A 21,540-nucleotide genomic window follows, 5' to 3' on the forward strand; every position below is an offset into this window, starting at 1 on the left:
AGTGCTGGGCACCTCTCCCGGCGCCATCAGCACTCAACACGCCAGGGTGCTGGTAATGGCTGTGGCTGTTGTTACTATTAATATTATTGTAGTTGTTGGCACAGCATTGGCATCACTCACTTCTCCTCTCTGGACTTGTCTGGAGGTCTGGGTGGTCCTGAGCTTCTGGATCACCCAGCTCTTTGGCTTGTGTGGTCTACTCCATCCATCTGCTGTCCTCTGTCTTCAAATGCCACTTCTTCCCTGGCTTCCACACAAGGCATGGCAGTTGAACCTTAGGGGGCACTCCTGGAGCTGAAGGCCCCCAACTTGGCAGGCCACCCTTACCCTGTGAGCATTCTCCAAGTGAATTATCACGGTGCCCAAGACTGACGGCTCAGATCACCACCGGCTAACAGAATCCGTGGGTGATCAACCAAAGAGCAGGAGTGATTACACCGACCGACACAGGCGAGCTTTGATTGATGCACCTTCTCAGGGGAGAGGCTGTGACAGAGGGTCAGGGTGTGTGTGTGTGTGTGTGTGTGTGTGTGTGTGTGTGTGTGTGGGGTTGTCCAGATTCCCTGCATGGGAGAGGGGGTGTGGCTGCCTGTGGTGGCCGGGGGAGCTGGGAGGTAATAAAAGATAGATAGAAATGGACATCCAATTTCCCTTATCAGGTCTCTGAGTAGGAGAGAGGCCTTGGGCAACATTAATTAACAGATACCAATCAGCCAGCACGGGAGAGTGTGTGGGGGGAGTGTTGGACAGCTCTGGGGAGGGGGTCTAAAAGCAGACAGACTGGAGGGGAGATGGAGGAGGGCAGGAGCAAAATTAGCAGACAGCTGAATTGGAAGGTGGCAGAGAGAGAAGATGAGGTAAGGACTAGGCTTCTGGAAACGCAGGGGAAAAGTCCCCTGTGCAGTGAATCATGCAGGTACAATCATTAGGATGTTACTAGAATGCTTTCCTGCCCTTTGAGACATTCAGCAAAAACTTACTGAGCACCTACTAAGTGCCAGGCCTGTGCTAGGCACCGGGGACAGAATGGTGTGCTCAGTCCAGAACTGCTCCCTGCCTTCAAGGGCTTACAGTGAAGGGGAAGACACACACCAAGGGGTACAAATCAGCACAAAATTAGAATATGAGAAGAGCTACAGCAAATGCAGGGCTCTGAGAGCGTGTAACTGGGGAAGGTGGTCCAAACAAGAGTCTAGGGAAGGCTTTGTGGAAGGGGAGCCTTGAGGGCTGAGCTCTCCAGTGGGGTGGTGAGGGCACCTTTGATGAGGCACATGCCCAGGTGCCCCTGGTTGGCCCATCCCAGCTCTGAGTTCCCAGGATGCACAGACACTGAGCTCTTCCTTCCCCTACCCCCACGGCTAAGCACAGCAAAGAAGCTGCCTGACAAACCTTTGCAGCTAAAAGGAGAGAGAGGATGGACAAATGCCATGGGCTTCGACTCCCAGGAGACAAGAAAATGTGCCCACGGTACTTGGTTAGACACTCTAAGATCTTTGGACCCAGATTCAGGGCTAGCTGCCTTTGCCTGTCTTGTAGGAGTCAGGCTCTGCCCTTCAGTGGTGGGAGGGAGTCCGGACTTGGAAAGTTCTGTGCTGCCATGGGAGGATGTACCCGGGAGGCCTGTTCCCAAACCTCTGCTAGGCTGCTTTGAGTTCTGGACTCAGTCCCTGATTGCGCTCTTCCTCCCTGAACATTTTCAAAAAGCCCTGAAAATAGCTTTGATAATCTAAATGTATACTCCAAAGCGCTGAATGGTAATACAGCCTTCTTCATTTTGTGCAAGGAAGGGAGGGGGAGATATTTGATATCTTTTAACATCTGAAATAGTTCAAATATTTTCTAATATTTGCAAAAAGAAACACCAGAAGGAAAATTGAGAAAGAAAAAATGGTGACTTCCAGGAGGCTGGAGGGGAGGGGACAGGGAGAGGTGAGACTTCTGTTATATACATTTGTGTCTACATTTGGCTTCTGAACCCTGTCAGTGATTAAGATGCTTAAAAATAAAAGTAAGTCATAAATATAATTAAATTAAAAATAAAATAAAAGGCATGCTCCCTTCAACCTAGCAATTCTACCACTAGAAATTTCTCCTAGTGGCCAGGCACAGTGGCTCACGCCTGTAATCCCAAACTTTGGGGGCCAAGGTGGGAGGATCACGTGAGCCCAGGAGTGTAAGGCCAGCCTGGGCAACACGGCGAAACCCCATCTCTACAAATAATTTAAAAATTAGCCGGACACAGTGGTGCATGCCTGTGATCTCAGCTACTCGGGAGGCTACGGCGGGAGGATCGCTTGAACCCACGTGGTCAAAACTCCAGTAAGCCAAGATCACGCCACTGCATTCCAGCCTGGATGACAAAGCGAGATCCTGGCTCAAAAAGAAAAAAAAAAAAAAGAAATTTCTCCTAGAAAGAAAAATATGAATAAAGACATAAAGATAAATGTAAAAGGGTATTAGATCACTGCTTGAAATTATTCAAAATAGAAAAAAAAGAAGGTAACTAATGTAATACATGTGATTATTATATAAATGTAATTTTTAGTTAAACGAATGTGCCAAATAAGGTAGAACTCTGTGTGGACGTGAAACGATACCCAAGGGGGCAAAAAGGGTGTCATCGTATGAGCACAGAGATCAGATTCCTAACTGCTGCTCACGCTGCCGCTCAGTGCCTCAGTTTCCTCTTCTGTAAAATGGGAATAATAACAGCACTCACCTCATGGGGTTGTTCAGATTAAATGAGCTGACACGTGGAACACTTAGAACCTTGCTTAGCACAGGTAAGTGCTATTATTTTGTATAATTAAATGGAAAAAGCAGGTGTAAAGTAGTGTTAGGGTATAAGCCCATGGACTGAGGGACATACACATGCCCCACCCACACACACACCCCACACAGTGGTTGTATCTGCCCAGGAAATTCCCGGAAGGAAGCGTAGGATGGGGAATTTGGAACTCTTAATTTTGACCCATCTGTCCCATCTGACGTCTTTACTAGAACCACAAATTCTTTTATTTAAAATCCAGAGGGAGCCCAGGCACTCCTCCCTGCCCTTCAGTAAAGCGCCTTCCACCCCTGCCTCCCTCAGCTGGGCTGGGTCTCATGCTCAAGTTATTAGTAACTCTGGGACCAAGAGGCCCCCGAAGAGGCTACCAGGATGGTCTGGGGGTGGCCTGTGCCCCTGGGAGTGCAGGGGTGTCCCTGTGCCAGGCTCACTGCAGGCAGCACTGCCCCCTTGAGGCTCTCGGGCCTGCCCAGAGCTCCTGGCTCCCTGGGCTCCCACTTGGAGCTCCGCTGCCCCAGGAAAATTGTTTTATCTGCACCAACTCATCTAATAACATTCAGGCTCTCCCCAAGCTCCCCATCCCCCCATCTGTGATTTGGCATCAAAAGCTCCTAGAATTGAAGAAGGAAAAAAAAAAAAGCACATAATTTGTGGCAAGTGGAGTTCATAATCTGTTAATTTATGATCGTTTCTGTCGACCTGGAGGGCCATTAGCAGAGGTAATAAAGGGAGATGTAATTATAGGATCTGGGGCCACTTCAGACACAGCTGCTGTCACTCGGCAGCTCATATTTCATTGAGCCAGACGGGGGCTACCTGGGAGCAGCGCAGCTGAGGGACTTTTGTGAGGAGGCCTCTGGGGATGCCCTGCACATGGGAACCTGGGCAGGGCAGGGTGGTGGAGACTCCCTGGGCAGGCTCTCCTGGCCGGCACAGGCATGAGGCTGCCCAGGGAGGCAGGATGGCGGGCTTGGGTCATTTGAAGGAGGCTGCAATTCATCAAGTGATTCCCCACTGCCTATTAAAGGCTGCTAGCTCTTGATCTCATGGAATAAGAGGTGGACACTCTAAAGACTTGGGCTTGCCCTATGGAGAACCCAATACTTGGAACATTCAACTCAAGGTAAAAAACCTGCATTTGGGGTAGGATAATGTCAGACTGACTTGAACAATGGCTGAGATTCTGAGTGAACCAAGTTCCCCCTGGAAGTCAGCCTTGTTCCAAATGGGATCCTTGGGGCAAAATTAATTCCTTGTCTCAGCCACAATTCCTATCAGGGGACCTCATGTATAGTGACTTCTCAATATGTGCATGCAAAGCTAAGTGTGCAATGCCCTCTGTGTGCCAGGCTAGAAGACACTGAAGCATGAGATGTGGTACCTTGTGTTTAAGGACAGTGGCCTAAATTCTTCAGAGCTTTACTCCTGAGCAGCCTGGAGTGGCCAGTCCCCCTCTTTCTGTCTGTGCAGGCACCAGAATGGACAGAAGCCAACACAGGCCCAAAGATGGGCTCCAGCTTGTATCCTCCCTACTCAACCAGCTCTTTCTCTCTCTCTCTCTCTCTCTCTCTCTCTCTCTCTCTCTCTCTCTCTCTCAGGGCTAGGGAGACTGTCAGATGCATTTTCCATCTAATCTGAGATGGGATAAAGTTGATTAGTTTAAAAATATCAGGCACCTGGCCAGGTACAGTGGCTCACGCCTATAATCCCAGCACTTTGGGAGGCTGAGGCAAGTGGATCCCTTGAGGTCAGGAGTTTGAGACCAGCCTGGCCAACATGGTGAAACCCCATCACTACTAAAAATAGAAAAAAAAAAATTAGCCAGGTGTGGTGGCACGTGCCTGTAGTCCCAGCTACTCGGGAGGCTGAGGCAAGAGAATCGCTTGAACCTAGGAGGTGGAGATTGCAGTGAGCTGAGAATGTACCACTGCACTCCAGTCTGGGCAAGAGAGCAGAGACTCCATCTCAAAAAAAAAAAAAAAAAAATCGGGAACTTGATTGTGTCATTGCCTTTAGTAGGAGGTTTTCTTTTCTTTCTTTCTTTCTTTTTTTTTTTTTTTTTTTTTTTTTTTTTTTTGAGACAGAGTCTCGCTCTGTCTCCGAGGCTGGAATACAGGGGTGCGATCTCGTCTCACTGCAAGCTCCACCTCCTGGGTTCATGCCATTCTCCTGCCTCAGCCTCCTGAGTAGCTGGGACTACAGGCGCCCACCACCATGCCTGGCTAGTTGTTCTATTTTTAGTAGAGACGGGGTTTCACCGTGTTAGTCAGGATGGTCTCGATCTCCTGACCTTGTGATCTGTCTGCCTTGGCCTCCCAAAGTGCTGGGATTGCAGGCGTGAGCCACTGTGCCCGGCCAGTATGAGGTTTTCATGCAGTGGCAGGAGACTTCACTAATTAATTTTACCTTAAACACTGGAAGGTCAGGAGGCAAAGAATTCAGCATGCAGATTTATGCAAAATAGGCAAATTAGCATTTAAGATGGACAACTGAGCCCCTGTTTTTATTTCATTTTATTTTTTTTACCAAAAAGAATTCAGCTTTGGACAAGGATAAATGAAGCCATGAAAGGAGGCTTTTATTACTATTAGCAACTACAACAGCCCTGGTAAGCGTCTCTGCCATTCGTACACACTAAGTGCGCTACATCCTCACGGCAATCCCGTGAGGGGCTCTATTGTGATTCCCACTTTACAGACAAGGACACTGAAGCTCTGAAAAATTCAGTATGTTGCACAAGGCCAGTAAGGACAGAGCTGAGATGAAAGCCCAGGCTGCCTGATTCAAAAGTCTATGGCTTTAGCACCCACTCTGCTCTAGCCCTGCTATCTTGGTTGGGCACAGATGGGAGATAGAGCTGGAGGTGGAAAGGCACAGGGAAAAATGAGTGCAGGGGAGACATGGTCTCCTTGTCCTATCTACTTCCTCCGTGGTGTTGCAGGGGTAGGGTTGTGGAAGAACAAAGCATTGACCCAGGGGACCGCCAGGCGCCACTCATGAGCCATTGCTAGGATGCAGGATCTGTTCAACCTAGAACAGGAGTGTGGGGGTGGGGACAGGGGTACCTGTACCCAATTTGGCCCTGGGTTAGTGGAGCAATCCAGGCTGAAGTGTCTTAAGCAGTGGCCTGACCCCACATCTGTGCTGAACCAGCACTGGGCAGATTCAAAAACTACTGAGTATATAATCCCCGAGAGGTTGAGCTCCTTAGTAAGGGCGTACCAGCCCAGATCCCTGGTCAGAATGCCCAGGGGCCACCGGGCAGTCCCTGCCAGCAGAGTCTCTGGGCCATCTGATATCTTTGTGCGTCCCTGTCCTTTAACTTGGGCATGCAAGGTCTCACACGGAAGGACTTTTTTTATTCCCTCAATCAACTGTGGGCCTTGGGCCAGGCATGGTGGCTCACGCCTATAATCCCAGCACTTTGGGAGGCCGAGGTGGGCAGATCACTTGAGGTCAGGAGTTTGAGACCAGCTTGGCCAACATGGCAAAACCCTGTCTCTACTAAAAATACAAAAAAATTAGCTGGGCGTGGTGGCGGGCGCCTGTAATGCCAGCTACTCGGGAGGCTGAGGACCGAGAATCACTTGAACCTGGGAGGCGAAGGTTGCAGTGAGCCGAGATCACATCATTGCACTCCAGCCTGGGCAACAGGGCAAGACTCTCTCAAAAAACAAACAAAAAAACAACTGTGGGCCTTGGTGTCCAAAGTCTAGGACACCTTTGCTGTATCATCTGCATGCTGTATTCGCCTTTCAGAGCCACAACAAATGAAACACAGATCTACAGACAGGAAGCTGACTTGTCCCATGTTCACGGTGAGGCATCACCAGAAAGATAAAAGGAGTTTCTACCACACTCTGAGTCAACATTTTAGAGTCTTAAAGGAGTTGAGGAATAAACTGCACAGAGAAAGGCCCCCAATATGTATGTAATGTAGAATACATGGGTGTTGGTGTCTACAAAAATAAAAAAGCTCTTGCCATCTGCCCAGACCTAGAGAGGCTGAAAGCAGGGTTTGGGTCCACACACAGCGAAGAGAAGTCCACACAGCCTGAAACATGTAACACACACTTTCCGCACCAGAAAGGCCCTTAAAATCTCAGAAGCCAACCCAGAGACAGGCCTCCCTTAGAGAACAGACGAATGGCAATAGTGGGCATGCAACCGATGCCAGCACATGCCAGACACTGTGCCGAACGCTCCACGAAACACAGGATCTCATTTCATGCTCACATCAAAGCTCACAAAGTGGGGGACTCTTGTATTCCCATTTGACAGAGAGGTCAGGTGGCCTCTAGGGTTACTCAGCTAGTAAGCTGCAGACCCAGAATTGGAATCCCAATCTGATTCCCAAGCCCATGCTCTTCACTGCTCCATTCTGCTGCCTCCAATAGGAAGAGAGAGTCAGTCTTTCTTCTGTTGTTTTCCGGCATTGTTCCAATAAGGTCTACAGGAAAACCCTACTCTTTGCCCTTTAAGGGCTCAAGGAACTTTTTCTTTGAATATTACACTAATTGTAGATTCAAACATGGCCCCACCTTGAATGATAACTAATTCTGAAGAGTCTGCAGCAGTGTATAAGCCTCACTGGGCCTTCTAACTATCTGTTCCTCTTCAATGCTACAAGGAGAGAAGAGGAGCTCAGAGAAACAGGCCTGCCAGGATTTCACAGGCCTTCTGGGGTCCAGGATCTGGGCATCAGAAGCATAGCCATTGGGTAGGCTGCGGGGATGCTGGCTGAGTGTCCCTGGCCACACTCTCCCCTGGTCCCACATGCTCACCTGGGATGTGCTTGGCCCAGCCAATGATGACCACAAGCTCTCGGTCTGCCAGGTCACAGAGAGTGGTCAGGGCCTTGATGTCCCCCTCAGGCATACCGGGGGGAGGCATGGCGTAGAGCTTGTCCGGCTCGGCCACCAGTAGGTATGAGACAATCTTGGTCACTGCAACAACCAAAGAAGGAAAGGTAAATGCTGGGAAAAGAGGAAAGGGGCCGGGGTGGAGGCTCAGATGGGTCAGGAAGCAAAGTCGGGTTCCTAAGAGCCCCAGGAAGGTCAAAGTGGCTGTAATCTCCCCTCCTGTTCTGGCTCCATGAAGTTGATGATAGCAGTGATCTGGGATATTGAGAAATATCCCTCCAAGGGAAGTTGCCTGATGAATTCTCCAGGAGGAACCTGCAGAGCAACCTTGGGTGGGTGGCAAGGGGAGCATGTTCTGGACATTGGGGCCTGTGGCTTGTCAGGACCATGCTTCAATTGGAGTCACATTCTAAATGTGCCAGGCACTGATGTCACCTCCCCAAGATCCATATTGTCTCATGACCCAGTGGTGGGAAGATGACGTTTCCCTAAGGGAGGCCTGATGTTCCAGGTACAGAGATGATCTGGCAGAAAGGACAGGGACTGACACTCACATGGCTTTTTAGCAGGTGGAGAAATTTGTAAGCTCAGGTACGGGCTGCTCTCTGAGTCCAGCCGTCGCTTGTATTTCTGGCGGCCTCCACGCACTCGATCAAGGCGCACACCTATTGGGGAGCAAAGGGAAAAGATCTCAGGAGTTGTTCAACATCACCAGGGTAGAAGCACTGACTTTGGAATTTCAGCACTGGCTGGGTCCTTCAGGGCCATGCTCAGATGACCTCTGACAGCTGCCCCATGGCCAGCCTCAGGTCAGGTGGCTGGACAATCCTAAAATAATTGTCTAACAGTAATGGCGCATCCCAGTTGCCCCAGGCCTGGTCCTGTCTCTCTGGATTCAGCATCCTTCTGAAATCCATCTCAAGCAACCCTCAGCCCTTGGTTCTCCTTATCTCAACAAAGACACTCTACCAAGTGCTGGCGGAAAAAGTCACATTATGTTAGATCTGCTTTGAATCCAGGGAGGGTTAAGTTAACTTGCCAACAAAAGAAAGGAATCCCAGTCATTCACAGGCACTTCAGGGGTTTTCACATTTTCCACATAAGAAGCATCTGAGGAGGCACTCATTACCAAAGTCAATTTCTAGATCCCACTCTCTGAGGTTCTAGCATAATGCTCTAGAGTCTGTCTTTACACAAGTCCCCAGGGGCTGGGAATGCAACAGTTGGACTGGCCACCTCTGGACTGGAAAATCCGTGCCTGGAAATATCTTGAAAGTAGGTTCAAAAGCAGCCGTGGCTACTCCACGTTGACACCCACTTCCAGGAGTGAGAGTTTACCCTGGAGAGAACTGTCATTGTCACTGTATGCAACTTGCCTTCCAGAAGTCTGCCTCACCCACAGCTCCTGCTGCCTGGACAGACACGTTGGTACCATTTCAAGCCCCTACCAGCAGATCAAAGGCACAGGGCCTCAGGTGGGCACACAGCTCAGACTGTCTACCCACTGATGTGGCCTGGCCTGCGAGGATGAATCCCAACAAATTGGTTACAAAGTATGAACCGCACAAAAGCACCAGAGAGCAGGTGCCCCAAGCATGGTGCTGGGGCCCTGTGGAACCTGGAAGCCACTTCTGCTTTCTTGCTGTGGCTCTTCCAGGCCAGCCTCAGACAATGTGCCTTCTTGGAGTCTCTGCCTCGAGCTCACAGAACAGCTCCCTTTTCCTGACCATGAAATGGACCTTGACTGAAACACACAAGAAATCAGACACGGAGACCAGAGTCCTCAGAGAAGCAAGCTGGTTGCCACCTCAGCCTCTGCTGTGACAGGCCAGGTTCAACTTCTGTTCTTTTCCCCAAAGGCGGTGAGTATCACCCTCACAGAGCCCCGCACAGTTGACCTTCAGGGCCCTGTCTTTCCCTTTTCTAATAAACTCTGGTGCTTGCTAGATCGGGAGCAGAAGAAACAGAATCTTCATCCCTGTCCCAGCCTTGTCCGTCCTTCAGCCCCAGAGGGTTGGCTGCCAGTCCCCCGATTCAGGCCTTTCTCCAGGAGAGGCAAGGGGAAGCCTGAACAATGGTTACTTAGTGGAATGATGATTTAGAGCCCATTCATGCCTGGGGCTATTTTCTGGCTGTTTCTTTATTAGGATGTACAGCTACTAAATTTAAGTCCCTGGGAAGGAGGAAGTTTCCTAGAGCAACTGAAAGCAAAATTACTTTGTTTACTGAATGAGTGGAGAAAATTCCTTTAAGTGCACATTGCCCTAAAGGGCTTTCGGGGTGCTGAGGACACTACCCCCCACCCCTCTGCTGTCCCAGGTGTTTTCAGTTCAGGACTCCAGGTCACATCCCCCGCTGGAGGGCAAGAATGCTGTGAGGTCACTGAGTGAGCCTATAACTCCACATTTTTGTCAGCAATGTCTTTTTCGACCCCACAACCTGGTGCATTTGTACCTGGTGCTACATGGTTGCAGTGAACGTTTTTTAGTCGGGGAGAGGGGGAGTCTATTCAGCAGCCCACCCGGGCTTCCTGTTTAAAGGAAATTCCCCTGGTCAGGCGCTGGGGCTCACGCCTGTAATCCCAGCACTTTGGGAGGCCATGGTGGATGGATGCCTTGAGGTCAGGAGTTTGAGATCAGCCTGGCCACCATGGCGAAACCCCATCTCTACTAAAAATACAAAAATTAGCCAGGTGTGGTGGCACATGCCTGTAATTCCAGCTACTCGGGTGGCTGAGGCACAAGAATCACTAGAACTCGGGAGGTGGAGGTTGCAGTGAGCCAAGATCGCACCACTGCATTCCAGCCTGAGTGACAGAGTGAGACTCCATCTCAAAGGAAAAATTTTAAAAAAATTTAAAAAAGGTAATCATCCTCTTGGGAATAGGGGAATTGTTGGAAGCCTGCACCTCACCCCTCAATGGATATCTGAGTAGTACACGTTCTTCTCTCTGCCCTCTGGAGGTCAAGGCATGAACCCATGACACAGGCTCAGTCAAGTGCACCATCAAATGGAGGCACAAGGGCAGAGTGAAGGTGAGGACTGATCAGACCAGCAGCGCCTCCACAGCGGAGTGTAGGCAGCCCCTGGCCAGTGTGTCCTGGCTACTGGGTGTCCTGCTCTTGGGCTTTCCAGGGATTCTCGTGGTTCTTGTCTGGTTTCTCAATGTACTCTTTGAGCCTCCTGATAGGCTTCCAATAAACTCCCCTTCTGCCTAGAAGGTCAGGTTTTGTAACTGACAACATCTGTTGTTGACTTCTCCAGGAGCAGAATCTGCGACAAGGCTGTGCATGCGGACAGTTTCCAAGGAGGGGAGAAAGCCAGTAACAAATGTGTTCCTGAGGACAGTACTGCTGTGGGCAACTGAGGCTCCCAGCTGCAGGCTGCTTTGGCGCTTCTTGCCTGCCTCCCAGGTCCAGGCTGAGCAGACTCTGGTGGCCAAAGCCCAGGCGTCAGATCAGCACACACACACTCACACACACGCATGCATGTATACATGCACACATACGCACACACACACAAATAGAGAGTGCTGAGTAGGTGTGGGCAGGAGCAGTCTCCGCTGTCTTCCTCCTCAAGTGTGGTCTGCAGGCCAGCATCATCGCCATCATTTGAGACTTGGTGGAAGCCTCGAAATCTCAGGCCTGGCCACAGAGGAACCAGACAAGGTGATTTGCATGGACAACAGAGTTTGAGGAGCGCTGCACTAAGGCATCCTAGCAAATACAGCTGTACTATCAACTCGTACCCGTACCTTGGACCCTAAAGGGACAGCTAGATGCCATCCAGCTCCAGACTGAACCTATATGCTGCCAGCACTTTGGCTCACATTTGTCCCCTCACCCCTCCAAGCCCCTTCAGGGAGGGCAGAAGGAGCAGACACAAACACAGGAAGGATGATTTTTCCTGTGAAAGTTTTTTGGGAAAAGTTCCCTGTCTAGAAAAGCTTTCTGACTCTATCCTGTGACGTGTCTACATAGAAGCCTCCTCTGTTCACTATACCCAGGCCAAACCAAACCCTCCACCAAGCTCTGCTTCCCCTTGGAATGGTGACGGGACCAAGAGTGAAAACGGTCCACCTCATCCATAAGAGACAGTAAGGGCCCCCACTTACTGAGCACCTACTGTATGCCAGGATCTTAAACATATACTCTCCTTGAGTCCAGGACAAGCCCCAACCCCACTTTACTGACCTTCTCTCCTAGATGCCACTGGAATGAACTCTCACTTCCCATCCACCCTGCTTCCTGGCAAGCAGTTGTCAATCACAGTGAGACGTGCTCAACACAAAATAAAAAGAGGTGTCCGTCCTTCAGCAAGGCAAGGAGATGGGCAGTCGCCACCTCTGCTGATGGCTCCATCTGGGGTGTTCTGCGTCCTAATATAGGGCCTGACCTTTCATGGATGTTCAGGAAAGACTTGATATTGAATACAGGGGTGGATGTACCTCTTTCCTCCTCATCCCCATGCCGGGTTTCTTCATGGGCTCCCAGAGCACACTGGGCTTCCCCTACTGACTAGGTGCCCGTTAAGGCCAGGGGCGGCTCACAGTCCTGCCCCAATGTCTGTCAAGGTACCCAAGACACAGCACGTGCTTAGAAAATGAAAGTATTATTATTATCATCATCATCCTTATTATTACTGTTCCCCAGCATTGCACCCAAGTTTTTGCTAAATCACATTAATAATGATAATGATAACAGCATAATTTGTAAAGGACTCTCTGTATGTATTACCCTACTGAATGCACAAAAATATAAAGCAGGTGCTATTATCCTCATTTTCCAAACAAGAAAAACTGAGGCTCAGAGAGATTCAGTAATCTGCCCAATAAAAGACCCAAGGTCTTTGCCATTCCATGGTATAACCTCCCAGGGTACAGCAAATGTAAGTTCTCCTCTAAATTTTCTCCTCCAGATCTTTACAGCATAGTGGTCAATGGCTCCAATCAATATGTGTATCAATTATCAGGTTATGCTGTTAAAAAAAAAAAAAAAAAGTGGCCCAGGCTGGAATGCAGCAGTGCGATCTCGGCTTACTGCAACCTCTGCACCCCTTGCCTGGGGTTGGGGAAGATGGACCCCCACCTAAGTGAAGTGGCCTTCTTCTTTTTTTACTGTTTTTGAGACAGACTCTCACTGTGTGGCCCCGGCTGGAATGCAGTGGTGCGATCTCGGCTCACTGCAACCTCTGCCTCCCAGGTTCAAGCGATTCTCATGCCTCAGCCTCCCGAGTAGCTGGGACCATAGGTGTGTGCCACCATGCCAATGGGACGTCAGGGTAAGTCCATGGTGGGACTTCTGGAATGGTTTTGCTTTTCTGGGAAAAGGGACAGACATGTTCAGTGCAGCTCTTTTTGCCTTTCTCTTGCCCCAACCTGGAAGGTGAAGCCTACAGCTGTGGCAACCATCTTGCAGTCATGACATGGCTGTCTGAGGACACCAAAGAACACCGGAGAAGGAAGAAAGAGCTGGAGCCCCTGCCGCCATGGCTGAGAGCTCTGTGCAATACAGCAGCTGCCCATCTCCAGGCTTCTTGTAAGGTGGAAAAACCAACTTCATTTATCCATGCTTACGCTGCTATCAGGTTCTCTATAACTTGCGACAGAAAGCAATTTTCACTGACTGATACAATGGGCAATTACTTTTAAAATTAGGATGCTTAAGCCTTACAAACACTAACTGGAAAAAACAACAAGACTTGAACTTGAAATGAGAGTTGCCTTATTGTTTGTGTCCTTATATTAATAAAATATCTAAAAGTAGACTCAGGAAACACATTAAAATACTAATTAACTTACAATTACTGTCTAGGATTATTAGATTTTATCATCTTATGGATACTTTTCTGAATGCAGAAAAGCATTAGTAATGCTCAAATGTAAAGTGTCACATATTTCCAAATACTGTAATAAATACAGATCCTCTGTTTTAACCACCGTTAACACCGTTTAATCCCTTAATGTGTACAGGTCAGAATCTTAATATTTCTGAGTGCTCCATGAATAGAAAAAAATTGATAATCCCTGGAATACATGACCCTGTGCAGATGGCGATCTTGAGTTGAGATCACGCTATTGCACTCCAGCCTGGGCAACAGAGTGAGACTCCATCTAAAAAAAAAAAAATTAATAATAAAAAAACCCACTTCACCCTTAAAGATTTTCTGCATCTTGGCCATATCAATGTCAATTGACTGTATCAATATCCTGGTTGTGATATTGTACTGTAGTTTTTAAAGATGTTACCATTAGGGGAAACTGGTAAGTGATGCATGGCATCTCTATTATTTCTTACAACTTCTTGTGAAGCTGCAATTATCTCAAAATAAGAAGTTTAATTGAAAACTTAAAAAACGATACTGCTGGAAAATGGTGTAACCATGTGGAACATAGTTTGATGGTTCCTCAAAAAGCTAAACAGAATTACCATACGATCCAGCAATCCCACTCTTAGGTATATACCCCCAAAAAACTGAAAAGAGGAATCTGAACATACATCTGTGTAGTGTGGGGAAAAGAAGCAAATTTTCAAAAACTAAAAAGAAGGAATTTGAACAGACACCTGTAGGACAATGTTCACTGCAGCATAATTCACAATAGCCAAAAGGTGGAAACAATCCAAGTGTCTGGATAGATGAGTGGAGAAGCAAAGGTGGTATATACGTGAAATGTTACTTAGCCACAGAAAGGAATAAAGTTCTGATATATGCTATAGCATGAATGCACTTTAAAAACACTACGCTAAGGAAAATAAAGCAGACACCAAAGGACAGATATTATGTGATTCCACTTAATCTTTCTTTTTTTTTGAGACAAGGTCTTGCTCCGTTGCCCAGGCTGCAGTGCAGTGAGTCCATCACAGTTCACTGCAACCTCAAACTACTAGGCTCAAGTGATCCTCCTGCCTCAGCCTCCCCAGTAGCTGGGACTGCAAGTGCACACCACTGCACCCCATTTTTTTTAAGAGACAGGGTCTTACTCTATAGGCCAGGTTGGCTCACAGCAGCCTTGACCTCCCAGCCTCAAGAGATCTTCCCACCTCAGCTCCCACATAGCTAGGACCATAGGCACACGCCACTACACCCAGATAATTAAAAAAAGATTTTTTTTGTAGAGATGGGGGTCTCACTATGTTGCCCAGGCTGGTCTCAAACTCCTGACCTCAAGCGATCCTTCTGCCTCAGCCTCCCAAAGTGCTGGGATTACAGGTATGAAACACTGTGCCTGGCCCCCTCCTTTTTTTTTTTTTTTTTTGGTAGATGGGGGATCTCACTATGTTGCCCAGGCTGGACTTGAACTCCTGGTCTGATGGTGATTACATAATAGTTTGTTTTGTTTTGTTTTGTTTGAGACAGGGTTGCAGTTTGTCACCCAGGCTGGAGTGCAGTGGCACAATCCTGGACTCAAGTGATCCTCCTGCCTCAGCCTCCTGAGTAGCTGGGATTACAGGTACATGCCACCACACCTGACTAATTTTTGTATATTTTATAGATATAGGGTTTCACCATGTTGGCCAGGCTAGTCTCAAACTCCTGAGCTCAAGCAATCCGCCCTCCTCAGCCTCCCGAAGTACTGGGATTACAGGCATGAGCCACAGTAACTGGTCAGTGATTGCATACTATTGTGAATGTGTTTGATGTCACTGAATTGTACACTTAATTTCTAAAATGCCAAGTTGTACGTGATATATATTTTGCCACAATTTACAAATATAGGAATACAAAATGCTATCAAACTGTATACTTTAAATGGGTGAACTATATTTCAATAAAGCTGTTAAAATTTTAAAAAATATCTATCCTTTCTCAGGTTAGTGGAATTAAACAACGTAAAATGTTGAAACATGTGACAGAGTGCTTGGTACACAGTAGGCACTCAGTAGTAACTTCTTGCCTTTCATCTGCCTGTTGAAGGTCATGGAGTCTGGCTTGAACTTCCTCATGGAAGGGAGAAACATCCCCACAGCTGTAACTACCGTGAGTCAGATGTATTAAATGAAGAAATTAAAGTTCAGAGAGGTTAAATATTGTACCCAGGGCACACAGCCCAAACACTGGGACTCTCTGGAATATGCCAGCGGGTCTGATGGCCGCCTTTGTCCACCTTGAGAACAGAGGTCCCGCCCTTGGCTGCAGTCATAACTGCTCCCACCTCCACCGGCCTCATCACCAGGCTGGTGCCCCTCGTGCCTGTGGTGGTCAAGCCCACTTCCCAGCTCAGGGCACAAAAATATAGCAAAGAAGCTTCGGGGTCACTCTGGGACAGAAACTCCTTGAGAAGAGGGGAGCAGGGCTCCCCACCTGCTGGCCCCTCCTATCCACTGCAGGCACGTCACAGCGTCCACAGCGGGCAGCTTACACATCTGGGATAGGATATCCACCAGCTGGCTTGATAAGATCAGGCTTCTGACATTTTTCTTAATGGAAGTAAAATAATTCCTTCTTCCCTCCATCTCCCTCCTTTCTTCTCATCTTCCCTCCCTAAGCTGGACAAGATCCCAGTCTTTCAGAAGTAAAAATAGCCGAGTGTGCAGGGTCAGTCGCAGTGGAGCCACTTTAAGCTTCTTTCTTTTATACCCAGGCACTAAAAATAGCAGGCTAAAGCTCTGCAAAGCGTGGCCCTGCACCTGGCCCTAAGCCTGTCCCAGGAGCTTCCCCATCATATTTCTCTTCCAACAGGAAAGGTTCAGACAGGGCAGGCGGGGGAAACGCCTCTGAGCCAGTGTCCTCCCATGAGCTACTGTCCAGGTCTGAGGTCAAGATCCCCACTGGCATTGCAAGGTTTTCATGACCAACACCCTTCTCTTCCCCTTATCCAGAACTTTCCCCCATCACCATCGCCAAATTCAACATCCCTGGTTTATGAACAAAATAAGCAGCTTCACGGTTTACAAATCTATTTCATACCCGTATCTCATTTGAGCTGCCTAACAATGTTGAGGAGGAAGAATATACACAATTATGATTAGTCCCATGTAAGATCTGAGGCTCAGAAAGGTCAGGCGACTCACTCAGGATCACACAGCCAAGAAACATCACAGGGAAGCTTTGAACCTTGATTTTCAGATCTCCAAGTCCTATCTTCTTTGCCCTAAACTTGTGACACCAGTCCCATATAATTTCAGAATGCCTTGGGAAGCCTTCGAACAGCACAGACTTTGAGGACTTATCCATTTAGAGGCTCTGAGTCGGTAGGTCTAGGGAGACGTTGAGGAATGAGTGTTTTTCCAAAGCTCCTCTACTAATTCTAATTATGTGCCCGGTCTGGGGAGCACTGTGCTAAACCTATTTTATTCAATACTTTTATGTGACCGGTATTCTTCCCAGGAAACTTGGGGTGAACTCCCTGCCTGTAGGTTCTACCAAACTATAGCTGACCCACCCCCAGGAGGAGGAGAAAACCACCCAGAAGGTGATGTGGATGTCATGAGCCCCTGAGGCTCTGGAAGTTGTGTGGGCATGCTGACGGGCACTCCAGCCCAGTGCGATGCCCTGAACTCTCAGCCACAACCGCTGTATACACTGGGCTTCCTTCAGCCACCTGCTCTGTGCGGGTTTCTGGGTGACAGGCAAGCTTGCCTTGCTGCCTCAGACACTATGGCTCTTTTGGGCTGCCTCTTACCCCGATGACACACCATAAAGGCAGAGCGCCTCACACCTGACTTCCTAAAAGCTGAGAGAGAGAGCCTTGTAGCTAAACAGACACAGAAGACACCTAATATTCCGGGGCCTTTGCCAGCTACTCTGTGGACTCTGGGCACTGTGGTGGGTAAGTGGTAGTGAGTGATGAGCTCCCAGAATTCTGCCTATTAAAGGAGTGTCTGCTATTATGCTGGGCTCCTCCAGACACTTCTTATCATGCCACCACATTCCCAAGGACATTTTGACAAAACTGTGTTACGCCCTGCATTCCCAACTGCCAACAAGTCTCCAAAACCGTACACCTGACACAGAGAAGTTATTTCAGCCCAGCTTCCCTTTCCTTTCCCTTCTTCTTTTTTCCCCTTTAAGAAAGGGCTGCAGGCTTCCATACTGGCCAAGGCATCAACGGTGAGGTTGGAATAGGCTTCTTAGAAGGAATTCCACATAGCCAAGGAGACTAGATTCCACCCAGCTCTGTCATTTACGAGCTGTGTGGCCTTGGTCAAATCGCTGAAACTCAGTTGACCAGATCAGGCATGGCAAAGACTTATCACCTGCCTTCCATTGCTTAGTCTGTGGCAGACATTGCTAATCAATCATGGCACTCTTGCCTGTTAATCCCAGACACTGCCTAAGAAGCCTTTAAATCATGCACTCCAGCTGAGTCCAACTAAAGGCAAATTGCCATCCTGGAGCCTGAATTAAGAACAATTGTGTTAGAGGTAGCCAGCGCAAACAAGTATGCAAATAAACAAATAAATAAATATGATAATGTCAGACTGAAAGAAGTTCAATGAAGAAGCATACAAGGGGATATGATAGCATGTAATAGAGTGGACAGGGAGGCCTTTCTGAGAAGATAACATTTAACTTGAGGTCGGAAGGATAAGAAGGAGCCAGCCTTGGGGAGAACATTCCAGGCAGAGGGAAGGCCCTGAAAGTCCTAAGATGGGAAACCGTTTGTCATGCTTGAGGGTCAAAAACAGCCAGGGAGGCTGGAGCAGAGTGGGTAGGAGTGAGCAGAAAGGAAAGGCATGGTATGAGATGATACTGAAGAGGCAGGGAGTAGATAGACCATGCAAGGTCTTGAAGACCAAAGCAAAGTGTTTGGATTGTATTTTGAGTGCAATGGAGAGCCACTGAGTGATGTAAAGCAAAAGGACAGAATCTTACCAGTGCTTTAACAAGATCACTGCTAGGGGGATTAAACAGGACCAAGAGTGGAATCAGAAGTCCAGTTAGGAAACTGTTGCAATGGTCCAGGAAAAAAACAATACTTCGTTGGACCAGGGTCATGACCATGGAGATGAAGAAAAGTAGGAGAATCTGAAATACATTTTGGACATTGATCTGGGAGGAGTCAAGGATGACCTCCAGGTTTCTCTTGAGCAATGGGTGACTAGCATCACGATTCCTGAGATGGGAAAGACTGGAAGGGATAGTAGGAGGAATGGTTCAAACCTAGAGTTAATCTCTAGACATGTTTAATCTGTGATGTCTCACAAGGGACCCAAGTGGAAATGCCAATAGGGCAGTTAGACATGGAGGTCTAAAATATCTAGGGAAGACTTTGGGAGGCTGAAGCAGGAGGGTTGCTTGATGCCAGGGGTTCGAGACCAGCCTGAGCAATATAGCAAGATCTTGTCTCTACAAAAAAAAAAATTTAAAAATTAGCCCCACATGGTGGCACATGCCTGCAGACCAGCTACTTGGGAGGCTGAGGTGGGAGGATCTCTTGAGCCCAAGAGTTAGAGGTTACAGCGAGCTATGATCACATCACTGTACTCCAGCCTGGGCCACAGAGCAAGACCTTGTCTCTTTAACAAAAACAACAACAAAATCCCCCCCCAAAAAACAATACTTGTCCTTGAAAATACGTCATTCTCATCATTCTCTTTTTCCATACCAACAACGTTTTAGCTGTGTACGTGACGTCCCAGATAATGGCTACAATTCCAAGACTCCGTGGCAGAGAAGCGTGGCCCTGTGACTCAGTTCCAGCAATGGGCTGTGAGTGAGAAGAACAGATGTGTGCTACTTGTGGTCCTGCCCTTCACATGGGCTTTTCCTCCTTCTAGATGTCTGTGAGATGGGGAAGAACTGGGGTCCGCAAGGGCGAGCCACATGCTAAGCTTGGCAGAGCTGCCAGCTCGTCCTGGATTGCCTGTGACCTACGGCCTGTTATGTGAGAAATGAGCAGGAATGAAACTGCTATCCTGCTTAGCCTTCTGGGTGGTTTTGGAGTTTGGTTTTTTTTGTGGAGGGGGAAAGGGAGTCTCTTTCTTTTAGAAGCCTAGCCTGGCCTGGAGTGGGATTACAGGCTCACACCTGTAATCCCAACACTTTGGGAGGCCGAGGCGGGTGGATCACCTGAGGTCAGGAGTTCGAGACTAGCCAGGCCAACATGGTGAAATCCCATACAAAAAAATTAACCAGGTGTGGTGGCACATGCCTGTAGTCCCAGCTGCTCAGGAGGCTGAGGCAGGAGAATCACTTGAACCCGGGAGGCGGAGGTTACAGGGAGCTGAGATCATGCCATTGCACTCCAGCCTGGTTGATAGAGCAAGACTTTGTCTCAAAAAAAAAAAAAAAAAAAAAAAAAAAAAAAAAAAGCCTACCTTACACTAACTAATGTAATATACTATAAGTGTATTTCTGGATCTATTCAATGCTAACTTTTTTTTTTTTTTTTTAAAGAAAGGAGTGAATGGGATAAGAAAATGAATATAGCAAGTGCTGTCAATTCCTTTTGGAGGCTTTGCTGAGAGAGTGGGATCAGGTAGCAATAACTGGATTGAGATGAAGGGATAAAACACAGTTGTGGATTTTTTAAATTTAATTTCGTTTTTGGCTGGGCATGGTGACTCACACCTGTAATCCCAGCATTTTGAGAGGCTGAGGTGGGTGGATTGCTTGAGCCCAGGAGTTTGAGAACAACCTGGGCAAGACCCTGTCTCTTTTTTTTAATGTGAAAAAATTTTTTAAATATTTTTTAAAAGTTAAAAAATACATTTTGGCCGGGCGCGGTGGCTCAAGCCTGTAATCCCAGCACTTTGGGAGGCCGAGACGGGCGGATCACGAGGTCAGGAGATCGAGACCATCCTGGCTAATATGGTGAAACCCCGTCTCTACTAAAAATACAAAAAACTAGCCGGGCGAGGTGGTGGGCGCCTGTAGTCCCAGCTACTCGGGAGGCTGAGGCAGGAGAATGGCGTAAACCCGGGAGGTGGAGCTTGCAGTGAGCTGAGATCCGGCCACTGCACTCCAGCCTGGGCGACAAAGCGAGACTCCGTCTCAAAAAAAAAAAAAAAAAATATATATATATATATATATATTAATAATTTTGTCTTCATAATGGGAGAACAGAAGTATGCTTGTTTGCTAATTAAAATGATCCAGTAGTGAGGGAGAATTCGATGGTCCTGGAAGCAGAGAAGATACTATAGGAATGAAGTCCTTGGTAAAAGGCTGGGCATGGTAGCTCACTCCTGTAATCCCAGCACTTGGGAAGGCTGAGGCGGGCAGATCATTTGAGGTCAGGAGTTCGCGAACAGCCTGACCAACATGCTGAAACCCCGTCTCTACTAAAAATACAAAAACTTAGCTGGGTGTGGTGGTGCATGCCTGTAATCTCAGCTACTCGGAAGGTTGTGGCAGGAGAATCGCTTGAACCCAGGAGGCAGAGGTTGTAGTGAGCCAAGATTGCACCACTGCACTCCAGCCTGGGCAACAGTGTGAGACTCCATCTCAAAAAAAAAAAAAAAAAAGGAATGAAGTCCTTGGTAAAGAAGAGAGTGATTCAGAGCACAGGAGGGCAGGAGCGGGACCACCTTTTGTCAGGATTGGAAATACTTCTATTCTACCAAAAGGAATACAGAAAACAGGTGCACAAACTGGTAAGTTTGTGGATTCAATGGTAGGAGGGTAAGAAATTTCACATGTGACTTTCTATCTTTTCCCGAACATGTGAAGCAAGATTACCAGTCAGAGTAGGGAGTGAGGTTACAGGAGATTCAAAATTGCCTCTGGATCACAGAAGAAAATCCATTTTGTAACATGAAGAATATCAATCTCTAATAACAATCAGACTTCACGGTATAACTCTAGGGGCTTTCCCTGAAGATTGGGAGCAAGATGAAGATAGGCACTATTAGTATTCCCATTTTATGGAGGAGGAAAGGGAGGCTTACAGGGGTTTGAGTAACCGGCCCAAAGAGCCGATAAGTGGTGAAGAGAAGGTTTAACCAG

At 47.9% G+C, this 21,540-nt stretch overlaps 1 protein-coding gene across 2 annotated transcripts in view; it reads right to left on the minus strand.

Moving 5' to 3' along the window:
* Positions 1 to 21,540, minus strand: part of ESRRB (estrogen related receptor beta) — a 191,386-nt gene that overhangs the window by 12,248 nt on the left and 157,598 nt on the right. For both annotated transcript variants that reach the window (XM_050798838.1, XM_050798837.1), the window contains exons 4-5: positions 8,205 to 8,315; positions 7,573 to 7,734 (exon numbers count right to left, since the gene is read on the minus strand). In XM_050798838.1, coding sequence (XP_050654795.1) covers positions 7,573 to 7,734; positions 8,205 to 8,315 — 273 coding nt within the window. The remainder of the gene's footprint in view (positions 1 to 7,572; positions 7,735 to 8,204; positions 8,316 to 21,540) is intronic.

Source organism: Macaca thibetana, chromosome 7, assembly GCF_024542745.1.
Source record: "Macaca thibetana thibetana isolate TM-01 chromosome 7, ASM2454274v1, whole genome shotgun sequence".
NCBI classification, from domain to species: domain Eukaryota; kingdom Metazoa; phylum Chordata; class Mammalia; order Primates; family Cercopithecidae; genus Macaca; species Macaca thibetana.